This window comes from Apium graveolens, chromosome 2 (assembly GCF_009905375.1).
Source record: "Apium graveolens cultivar Ventura chromosome 2, ASM990537v1, whole genome shotgun sequence".
NCBI classification, from domain to species: domain Eukaryota; kingdom Viridiplantae; phylum Streptophyta; class Magnoliopsida; order Apiales; family Apiaceae; genus Apium; species Apium graveolens.
The window spans coordinates 209,868,448-209,880,677 of NC_133648.1; the positions used below are offsets into that span (position 1 = coordinate 209,868,448).

The 12,230-nt window shown below is 34.1% G+C and overlaps 1 protein-coding gene across 1 annotated transcript; it reads right to left on the minus strand.

The window, feature by feature from the left end:
- Positions 1-1,188: 1,188 nt before the first annotated feature.
- Positions 1,189-4,468, minus strand: LOC141708093 (ferredoxin, root R-B2-like). Its single transcript, XM_074511573.1, has 2 exons — positions 4,261-4,468; positions 1,189-1,786 (listed from the first exon to the last, which is right to left on the minus strand). The coding sequence occupies exon 2, from the start codon at positions 1,778-1,780 to the stop codon at positions 1,325-1,327; it is 456 nt and encodes a 151-aa protein (XP_074367674.1). The 5' UTR covers positions 1,781-1,786; positions 4,261-4,468; the 3' UTR covers positions 1,189-1,324.
- Between the last annotated feature and the right edge of the window lie 7,762 nt (positions 4,469-12,230).

Here is a 12,230-nt window from a genome sequence, read left to right on the forward strand (position 1 = left end):
GCAATTAATACATGCATATTAAATGAAATAATTATTAACATACCATTATAAGAGTACTTTAGTAATATCAATAAGAATAAAATGTCTCATCAAGCCCCCTAGTTGCTCTATTATATATATAATAGATTTCATATCTTAAATTAACATGAAAATTCATCAAAATTAATATGACCAATACCGATCTCGTTAAAAAAAAAATTATATAGCATCTTTATTTGGACAAAAATCAACTTATTTTTTACCTATTATAGTTTTTTTAAAATATTAAAATATATAGTGAATACATAATTAAAATATATGAATTAATATTGTATATAATGATAAATTACCGTGGGCGGGCTATATTGCTAGTATGAAAATAATGTACGAAATTGTAACCCTTTTTAAAATTGCTGTTCAAAATTCTAAGGTTGCTACAAGAGGTGCATATTTTAAGTTGTAAAACTAGATTGCATGCAAAACTAGATTGCATGCAAAAACTGATAAATAACTTTATTCAGAAGTACTAAAAACAATTTCTTAAACCAAAATTATTTTTTTTAATGGTAGATAACCCGCAGCTGCTACCTTTTGAGTGCGTACTGGGTAAACCCTACGGACTCACGAAATAGCCTTCAAATCACGTGAAACAAGATAAACCGTATTTAAGCGACATGCTTTGAGGAGGCATAATCATAACTTTTTATTGTATTATCAAATAATTTATTTACAATTGCTTTAATTTTACCAAGTAATTTTTTACATATTTTTCAATGGGATTAAAAAGCAACTTAAGAACATAAAGAGCTTGCTTGAAATAACATAAAAAGAATTACTTATAAATTTAAAGTGCAACTTATCCATTTTATGCGAAGAAAAAAATGAAAAAAATAAGTCAGGAAAAAAAAGTGACGAGAGGATAAAGGTACCAAGTTGACAATCAATCTTGTGTGCTGGAGAAATTAGTAATTTGCTCATAACTATAGCAAACCATATAATGTACTCCTAATGCGGCATAGGTTTTTACTCGAAAAATCTTTGTTCTCGTCCGGAGATAATGAAATGAGTTAATTAACTTGCTCCAACAGAATCAAAAGAGCTAGATTAGCAGACCAACACGCGTTTAGGTTTATCTAAGCAACCAAACTCAAACTTCTTAGTTTTGTCCAACAAAAGAAACACATATAAGTGGATTGAAAATAGTAACCATGAAGAAATTCTGAAATTGTATAATTCAACAAACAAGACTGAAAACTTCCAAAGTATCAAGTTTAAAACAAGCTACAATCCTGATCATCACTAGAAATACATTTTTAAGCATCAAGCAGCAACCTAATGCTATTACTTAATACAGATCGCCTTCCTTGTGGGTGTGGATCACACAATCGGATTTCGGGTAGGAAACACAAGTAAGCAAGTAACCCTCTCCCATTTGTTTGTCATCAAGGAAGGATCCATCAGCCTGGTCTACAGAGCCTTCAATGATCTTTCCAGCACAGGTAGAGCATGCACCTGCCCTGCAAGAATATGGCAGCTCCACACCTGCCTCCTCAGCAGCATCTAGGATGTAACAATCATCTTCAGCCTCAAATTCGTGCTCCACACCTTCTGGGGTCACCAGTTTAATCTTGTACGCAGCCATTGCAAAAATTTTAAAGCCATTGCCTGTTTTCAATCCGAAGGACTTAGAAATGTTTTTCACAAATGCTATGGATGGAGAACTCTTGACAAAAGCACTTGACTTCTGGGACCTGAGGGCAGTGCTGAACATGCATTGGGAAGGAATACTCACAGTTGACATGTTTACCTGCAATTACCGAGAGACAGGTTCAGCAGTAGCTCAGTTTATGTTAAAAAGCAACCCCTCAACATGAATTCATAACAATATTGCTCAAATAAGTGGTGCAAAAATTTCAAATAACAATAAATATATTGCCCGGTTACCACTACACTTGACCAACAAGAGTCAAGAGGAATGGTCTGTCTGCTTATTCTCACATTTGAAAACACCCTGTACTGTTCAACTTATCCTATCATCAATAACCACATATATATTACAGCAATAGGACTCTCATAGTGATGAATTGTTTAACGTCAAAGCTGACAATAGACAGCTTAATCAACCATTCCTAGAATTTGAGGAAGTAAATATCCAAAGCATATAACACAAGTTAAATGCATGGTGTTGCTCTCTGTAGTTCCATTGTGCAAGAGAGATCTTCAAGAACGTAGTAGGTCGTTTAAATGATAATTATGGATGATAATTTAAATCTTTATATACTGATTAATTAAATGCTTAATATAAATTTGAAAACGCAACACATTCAGCAACTAGTTAGCACTTTTGGGATACTTATGGTGTTTGAGTATTTGGAAAAGAATGGCAAGGGCATGGAATAAGAGGTTATGAGGTGAAAGAGATGGACATAGTTAAAAGTATATGTGAAAATGAAATATGTAAAAACAATGTGAGCCAACTCATGTTTATGGAATAATCAAACCTCAAAATAAATTTTTGGGATGTTAAACTAGGCAGAGGATAAAAATTAAGTTTTCAACAGGAGAAAAATTGTAACAAAATATTATCTTATCCTCTCTTTCCATTCCAACCCACCAAACACAACATTATAATATTCATGGAATATAAGTCAATATTCATATGCCAATAAGGAATATTCCACATACTAGTCATGACTCCTATCACAGATATAGCTCCAAATGAGCATATTCATATTGACCCCTCATATACTTGGGTGTTGGCCCCAAATGTCACTATTTGGGGTCAAATGGCCCTCAATGTCACTTTTTGAATTGTGGGCCCCAAATGTGACTTGAAAACGGCGTCTCGGGTGAAGTTTTTAAAAATAGGCGAAAAACGAAGTCTTGTGTTGAGTTTTTCTATAACAAATTTTTTTTAATAAAAGAAAAACGCAGTTTCGTATCGTGTTTTTCTTGAAAAACGTGATTTCAAACTGAGTTTTTGATGAAAACGCAATTTCAGAAATTGTTTCGGTAAAAAATGCAGTCTCGTCTTGAGTTTATGCATATAAAAACGGCGTTTCAAACCGAGTTTTTCGTAAAAACGCAGTTTCTAACCGAGTTTTTCTCAGGATGCAAAAAAAAAAAATCAAAACGCAGATCCAAAATGAGTTATTATGAAAAACTCATCCGGAGATTACGTTTTGCTCCCTTAAACATGAATTGAAGTTGCGTTTTCAATTTATTTTTTTTAAAAAAAATTGAAAACAGAACACGAAATCGCATTTTTCATTAATAACAGAAACTTCACCAGAAACAACGTTTTCGAGTGACATTTGGGGCCAATTATTTAGAAAGTGACATTGAGGGCCATTTGACCCCAAATAATGACATTTGAGGCCTTTATTCCATAATATACTTCACACAGACACATTCTGTCTGTGTGAAGTATATTATTCATATGCGTATTGAATTGTTATAAATTCCACTTAGTAAACACCCGCGGCAAAAAACCAACCAAATTAAACCAAACCGAAAATAACCAGTAAAATCCGCTCCTCGGAAGCGTGAGAAGGGTAAGATGCACCCAGACAGTACAACAATACAACTCCCTTATCACAGTAAAACAAATAACTGCTTTGTAGTTGTTATTTGGACTAATTAGCAGCCTAATTTGTAAACAAACACTTCAATCGCTACATATGTTATAACACGCACTAAAAGGTACAAATACACATGAATCTACACGCAAATCAAAAAGACAAATACATCGGAGGAAAGGTAGCTGTTTCGTAGGCTCCCAGTTATTAGCCCACACTATAAAAAGGACCAAATCCAGAAATACAAACAAGTCAATTATCAAAAAATTGTTACTTTCACTAACATCATAAAAGAACACAACACAAATACAAAATCACATAGGACCCTTCCCCTATCTTCTCCTCAAGAGGAGCCAAACTTAAAATTCCAATCTTTTCTTTTTGCTATATTTTAATTTTTTTTCTTAAAAATACAATCTTGATAACAACACATGAATCCTTGTAATTCATTCCAATAAAAAGACAACAAATTTTTAGAGCTAGGCTAGCCCACAAAATTAAAAGATTAAAGTTACAATCTTGACAACTTTAAACATACAAATCAAGCTATAAAGATCACAATTTATTCAGCAAAAAAAAAGAGACATAACAAAAAAACACAAACATCACTTTCAAAAGAACCTTAAAAATACCGAAATAAAAAACAAGAAACATAAAGAAAGAGAAAGAGCAAAAGGGCAGATCAAGAAGATAAAAATCTTACAGAGGAGGAGGATCTGATGTCTGAACTAAGGTTGTTGTATGTGTATATATATGTGTGTAAGTATATATATAGAGGTGAGAGAGATGATTTGTAGGAAGAGTAGACGTCTTTTGAAAACTAGGGAGAGACGATCATATGAAAAATATGACCCTCGGGTGGTGTCTATAGATACCAAGATTTGTGTGTATATTACCAACCCCCAGGACAGCTGCGTGCCGGCTGGTTTTGCTCCCTATTTGTTTTTATAATTCCGTGTGCTGCTTCCTACTACCCTACATCCGGTAATTTCGTATACGACACGATACCACGACACAAAAATTACGTGAAAATAATGGGTTTGGTTTGATATTTTTGATACACAAACACGAAAATATACGGATAAATAGTGTCGGTTTTGGATTTACACTTAGGTACACGACACGAAACGAAAGTACACGAAATAAATAAATATTTAAATAAATATATCAAAATTATATGAATACATATATCTTACAATAATATTTTACATATAATATTTACAGAATATAGATACAAAATATATTCAAATTTAAATTTCATAAGAATTGACTGCACTTGAGTCTTTATGACTTATTGACTTAAGACTCGACTAATAAAAACTTAATATTTAAATATATATTTTATTTATCTTTATTTTATTATTAATTTTAAATTACAGGAAACGTACACGAAATGAAGGTACACGAATACGAAACGAATTCTTAACGATTAGGGTTTGGATTAGGCATTCATGACACGAAACACGAAAGTACACGACACAAATACACGAAACAAACGAATTGCCAGCTCTACTAGCCCCTACCTCACTACAAAATTTACTGCCTTCATTTTTAATCACTCAACTTACTATTTTGTTTTTATTAGAAAAGTTGTATATTTAATCTTTCTACATATGCTACTTGACAGCCCATATTAGTTTAGGCCCACTAAGAGAAGCCCAGGTCCCAATTAAATAATGAATGAAGGATGCCCGATCACGTGATAACATCCCCACCATTCAGGTAGCCCGGATCGGGAACCTTCCAACGGTCCGGATCCGGGGACCCGTTGGCCCATCACAGTCGTCCACGCGTTCCACAATCCAAAACTCACCAACAGTCCAGATTCAAGGTACGAACCCGAAACCCTAATGGGAAGCCTATAAAACGCTTATCAAAAGGTGTATTAGGGTTACTGAAACTTTTCTATCTACACACCTATACACACAACACTATTATCTGTTTAATTCCTATCTTACCCTTCCTTCTCCAAAATCCTATCTTACTCTCACGCCGGAGATGCCGTGGGGACGCCACCCCCCTCCGGTTCTGTTTTGCAGGAGCCCATCTTACAGCTATACCACAAACAATGTCATTTCTGCACAAATGGAGGTTGAGTTCGGATAGAAGAAGGAGAGGACCCCGGGGAGATTTGGAGTTATCATTGGCGCTATAAGAAGGGGTCGAACCTCCGAACCGTGGTGGTGTTTGTTTTTAATTTCTCTACTCCGCCCAGGAGACCATAACCTCTCATCTCCGTAAGATTATTGTTGATTTTTTAGATCTACTTTATTTAACGCTTACGTCTCTAAGTTATCATTAGTAATCTTGTTTAGCCATATTAGTCACAATACGTGGATACATATTGGGTCATATTTGTGTGATTTCTACGCATTTAAGATCTAAATTACGTATTGTTGCACAAACACATACCCTGTTTCGCTGTGATTTTTGTGTATTTTTGGAAAACCATGACCACGAGGAAGAGCAAAGCCACCACTTCTTGATCAATCCTACCACCCCATGCCCCACCCACGGACGGAAAAACGGAAGATGTGGAAGAAGGGCCCTCTATAACCGGACCCCATCCCAACCTCTCCAACCAGGAGATCAGAGAATAACTATTGAGAAATCAACTCACATGTATGCCGACACTTCGTTGAATCCTTAGGGAAACATGACCCTGGAACAAATACAAACCGCGATGAACATGTGGAAAAAAAATAATCACCTCAAGCCCGAAACCCGTCAGGAGGACCATGATGAAGAACATACAGGGAAACCCGAGGCTCTGTCTTAGATCGGATCGCCAAGAATATGTGTGACGACTGAGAATTTTGCGACGTAATTAAATCAATAAAGTATGTGTTATGTGATGTGATTATAATTATGTGACTAAGTGCTGAATAATTTTCTTTTCTGTATATTAGAATATAGGAGCGTAGATAAAAACGTTCCAATTTAAAGAGTCAGCTTAGAAGTTAAGCTGTGGTGTCGGGCCGTCAGGTAGAACAGAACCCGTCCTAATAAGGAGTTAAAGAATATAAAATATGAATTATGTGCGATTGAATGAAATAAATGTGTAAATAAAGTATTTCGTCATAAGTGACGTGTTGATTGATAATGATAATGAGAAGCGTAATCGAAACGCTGAGCGTCGGGCCATCAGGCTGAACGTGACCCGGTACGCGTAGAAAAGGATAAAGATTAAAGAAGGATAAATTATATGATCAGACCTGAGTCGTTACGTGATTATATATGTGAGATTATTGTCTGTGTGCATGACTATGTGTTCTGTGACAATTTTATGAATTTTAAAGGGATTATGTGACTTAAATAAAGGTTTAATTAACCTTCGCACATTTTTATAAAATCATTCGAGTAAGATAAAAACATGGGATTTCACTACAAGAAAAAGGTGCATAGACATCACATATTAGACATCGGTCACTTATGCCACTAATGTTAAAAGCTTTATTAACATCATCCCGCGTAAATGTGATGTCTTTCTATTTTTATAACATCAATTTTCTTAAAACCGATGTCTTAAGTTCTCCTAAAAAATTAATCTCGCGCTCCTGCAATGTTTTCTCCCCTTAGTTAAAAATTTTCCCACTTATTACCAAATTTTCTCCCTCCATAAATTTTTGTTTCCCCCTCTTTCAACAAATTAACTACAAACGAAAACCTAGAAAACAAATCTCACTTTCTCCCAACTTTCTGTCTGACTAAATTCTTTCTCTGGACTCTCTCACCAAGAACCCTAATCTCTCAACTCTCACCTCCACTCTTCATGACTCACTCATCTCTCGACACCTTTTCACCCTTATCCAAAACCCCTAAATCTCACCCCTACACTCTCTCTACTTCCACTAATTTACTTTAAGGAGGTCAACTATATTCGATTTGTTCGTTCTCACTCACCAGATTCGTTCGACTAGAAGCACAATTCAATTTCTTCGAAGACACAAAGCTTGGATTTCTATGTAGGTAAGCTATAAAATTGATCTTTAATTTGAATTACTAGTTGGATTGATTTTTAAATTGGGTATTTTTTAAACTCAAAACCCTAATTTTTTATTTACTTTTTCTTACTTTCGGTTGGGGATTTGTTTGATTTGCAAGAAGTGGAAGTTGTTGCAGGAAGGAGATTGGTGGTAAGTATGAATTAAACTCATTCCCGTAAATTGTTTTTTAATTATTTTTCTTTAATAAAGTACCTTTTGGTACCTTTGTCTGATAGGAACCTTGAATGCATTTCAAAGACTTTATGATGAACTTGTCAAATCATCCGATGCTTGTCATCTAGATAGGTATATAGCTTCTGAAAAATCAGGAAGGTAAATTTTTTCATAAGTTTTGATTCTGAGGCATTATAACTACCCTGGGATGTTGTTAATCATATTTTGTATGTTTGCAATCATTCCTGCCACTATATATACAGATCGGTTTACACTATAGTCCAATTTCAGGACTTGGTGGTTATAGTCACGTTTCCTGCCACAATAATCATACTCATCGGGGAAAGGTCTCAATCATATATAGTTGATGGATTTGTTTTCTGAACAACGGTAATAAATTTGTTATTAATGATTCCCCTTTTAAATACTTTGAAATTGATATGAAATAATAATCCTTTCACTTACGTGTATGAGAATAATGTTTTAGATATTCTAAAGCGGCTACCAGATCTTCAAATTGGAGGAAAAAGAGGATCCATTTTCACGAATTTATGTTGATTTTCCACAACTACTTGCAGGTAAGAACATTTTTATAGTATTGTATTAGGTCTGGACTTGGTCACTCATTCAATCTCAAGTAAGGTCTCTTGTACAGAATATATCCTATGTATTTATTCCAGAACTAAGAAAAGCTAAAATATATACATCTTGGAGATGAGCTATAGTAATGGCTTGAATACCACAAGAAACACCACCCTAAAGTCTCTGGCTATGACAATAATTTTAAATAATGTATTACAGAAATATGGGTGACTATGGATGACAAATGCAATGTATATGTAGATGATACAGCTAACCTTGCCATTAGAAAGATAGGAGATGCAAGTTTGTCACTGTTGCTTTCTAATGAAAATAAATGATTATTACACTCTTTTTTTCTTTTCCTGGTGACATTCCTTTTATTGCAGATCTACTGTATTATCATAATCTTTTTTTATCTTGCTTTGACATCCATTAACGTATATGTTCTTTCTGAATCTTGGTGGTATCTAGTGATAGGCTATTAATCGTAGAAGTAAAGTTGTATGGTGAATAACTATGATAGAAACTAAGATAAGAAAATATGTCCAATATTATAGAGGTTGTAGAGGAACACCGTATGGTTTCTAGAAAGTAGATATAAGCTGAACTTAATTGAGGTGCTAGAGGAACACCATCTGTCATTGGATCTCTTAAACATTGGTGGTTATAAATGGACCTGATTGTTGTAACTCTGTGTGAATATATTGTTTGAACAAAAATAAAGCATCCCTCCTCCTTCCAGTTTCCTTTGAAGGGAAATATTAATGTTAAAGCATAAATCTGGATGCAGGCATAACTACTATTGCTGGATGGAAGTCAAATGTAGCTGGGTACAGGGACGGGCCTAGTGAAGATGCAAAGTTCTCTGCTAATTTTGACGTGATATATCTGCGTCCTACCCGTGTTAGTTATAGACAGAGGGAAGCACTTCGACAAATCTCCCTCAACCAGGATGACTGTGATCACCAGTACAGTTCTCTTTCTGTAGAAGGTTTACTTTATTCAATACATATATGCTCTTTTAATTACATATGCGGGATTTAGGCATATTTATGGTCTGCTCACTAAGTTTTGCACATGTTCTTTATATTTATATAAACATATGAGTCTATGCCTATGCATTGCATGAAGCAAGTCTCCCATGATTGTTTGATATATTTAGTTTTATCGGGGTCTATAGATGATAAGTTGTTAGTTAGCTGTTCACTTGTATATATTTGTTGTGTCTAGATGAATTTATGGTATGGCATTGACTTCTCATGTATATTTTTTTAATGTAGATGGTGTTTTACTATTCTTATCTTTATTTTAATGTAGATGGTGTTTAACATAAATTTTTGACATTTGTAGAGACGTTTGTGCTGGTTTGAGCTTATCTGGTCATTTGCTACTCAGTAGAACTTGGCATAATGTTTTATTCTCTGTTATTCATGTGCCTTCTTGCACAGCTTTTCTCACCGTTTTTCAGGTGTTCTTTCCATAATTTTTTTTTAATTTTCGGATGCAATTATTGACATTATGAATAACCTCAATAAATAATATGTACACTAATTTATGTACATTAAATCACATTCAGAGCAAATACTTGAGGCCAAGTCCAAAAAAGCCAATCAAATTGCCAATTCAGATGGACTTGCTGGTAGTAATGGAGATAAAAGAATTGTAGAAAAAGCGATGGTTAGAAATTTTACTTCTTCTATGTCAAAGAAATAGAGGAACAGAGGAAGGAGCCTTTTTCAGGTGCAGATAAGAAATTGAATATTGAGAAATGTATAAAAAAGGATGGTTAGTAATGGCTGATGAATTGTGATTTTTTTATGCAGAGTTGGTGAAAGATGATTTGTACACTGTATATTTAGCTTGGTTCTTGTTCAATTATTGATGAAAAATTTAATCATTTTCACAATTATAGGCCTAATCAAGAATTTCAACAGTACAAATGGAAGCCAAAGGGTTGCATTTTACCGTCCATGCCAAATGGTTGACAACTACAAGTAATTTTCGGGTGAAGATAAAGCAGCACACCAATCTGCACAAAGTATATATCAATTGATGTATATATTTAAAATGTTTTTGACATTCTGCTTTTTAAGTATATTGCACATTGACAATGATAAATAATTTTGTTAGATGATAGTTAGTTGAATATATTTTGTTAATGTTGTGGTGCTTATATATTCCAATTTCTAATTTGATTTATGCCCAGTAGTAACAAATACATCAGATTTTATTTTCTAAACATTGATGTTAAGAAATAAATATACATCACCTTTACAATAGAAAAATTGATGTCTAAAACTTTAGTATACATCACTTTTATTTTCTAAATATTGATGTCTAAGAAACAAATATGCATCACTTTTATTGTTTAAAAACTGATGTCTAAGAAACAAATATACATCACTTTTATTGTTTAAAAACTGATGTCTAACAACTAAATAGACATCATATATCTCGCAAAAAATCGATGTCTAACAGCATATTATACATCACTTTAAACTAAAAATATGATGTGTATGTGGATAAATACCTAGTGTATGATATGTTTAATGACATATAATGCGTGTAATTTGTTTAGAAACTTTTTTATTTCAAACTTTTTTTTATAAAAAATGAATGCATGGACATCGGTTAGTCTGTCAAAATCGATGTCTAATGGGATAAAAGACATCGGTGTTTGACCGATATTTAGAATAGATATCACCGACATCAACATCGCTTACGAATTAACATAGACATCGGCCAGAAAATGATGTCTATTGATCTTTTTCTTGTAGTGTTTGTTCTATTATCTTCATAGTGGTCCTAGAGAATTTTTAAAAATGATGAGTGGATTAATTTGGTGGTCTTTGCATTTTTTTAAATTGATTTTATGTGGAAAATGATATTATTAAGACGAGATTGCGAAATTCATATAAAATCAACCGTACGCTCAAAATCTTATTATGAGTAATGATTGGAAAGCTAATTTCGAGGCCTACGTATTAAAATTGTCATTTTCAATAATTCTCGACTTCTCGAGAGAGATATATTTTATATTTAATCCTTGTTACATTTTAGTAAAAAGGAAGGAACAAATAAGAATAAAAAGGGAATTAGTAATGTACTAAATGCCCTTGATTTTGATTGAGTATAAAACTCAACCTCTTCCCCCTTTTTCCTTCTTTTTCCCGAGCACCATCACTCTCTCTTCTCTCTTTCTTTCTCACACTCTCTCTCAGCTACTCTCTCTCTTTCTCTCTCTCGGATCTTCTTCTTTTCTCTTGGTAAACCAGTTATTTCTTTGATAATTATCACCAATCCTTCTCAAAATCTCTTGTTAATCATACAAAAGTGGTTATTGGAATGTGCATGTGTGAATATCTTGTTGCATGCAAGCTCGATGTGTGTGTATGTGTGTTCATGCTTGATGCATGTGTACGTGTGTGTATATGGTCTAGTATGTGCTTAAGGAGATGATTTTATAATTGAAAAATGATTTTCAAAGCCAAGTGAGTCTTTCATGTGCCTTGTGTGTACATAAATCGGAGGTTTCAAGGTTGGAAACCCCGAATTGGGGCACCACCGAGAAACCACCGCCACCGGTGATGAACTCCGATGAACCGGTGGTGAGTTGTGATGTTAAAAAACTGAACTCCAATGTAACACCCCCAAATCCGGGGTCGGGGATCCGGGTTGTAACGAGTTCCATTTCCCTTAATAACGCCCAATCTTAATAAACAATCAACTACTCCGTACTGTGACCCCACAGTATACACACAGACGCCACAAGTTATAGTCTCGGAGATGAATACCAAAAATAACACAAGTCATTTTATTCCACATTATAAGCCATTACACCTCAAGAGGGTTTCTGAATAAATTTACATTTCTTTTCCATTATTACAATTCATATAGATACATAATTCCGGTACAACAAAAGTTGAAAGCC

Bases quoted from the DNA above. Each gene is read 5' to 3' on its own strand.
- LOC141708093 (XM_074511573.1), bottom strand. From the start codon at position 1,780: ATGTCAACTGTGAGTATTCCTTCCCAATGCATGTTCAGCACTGCCCTC.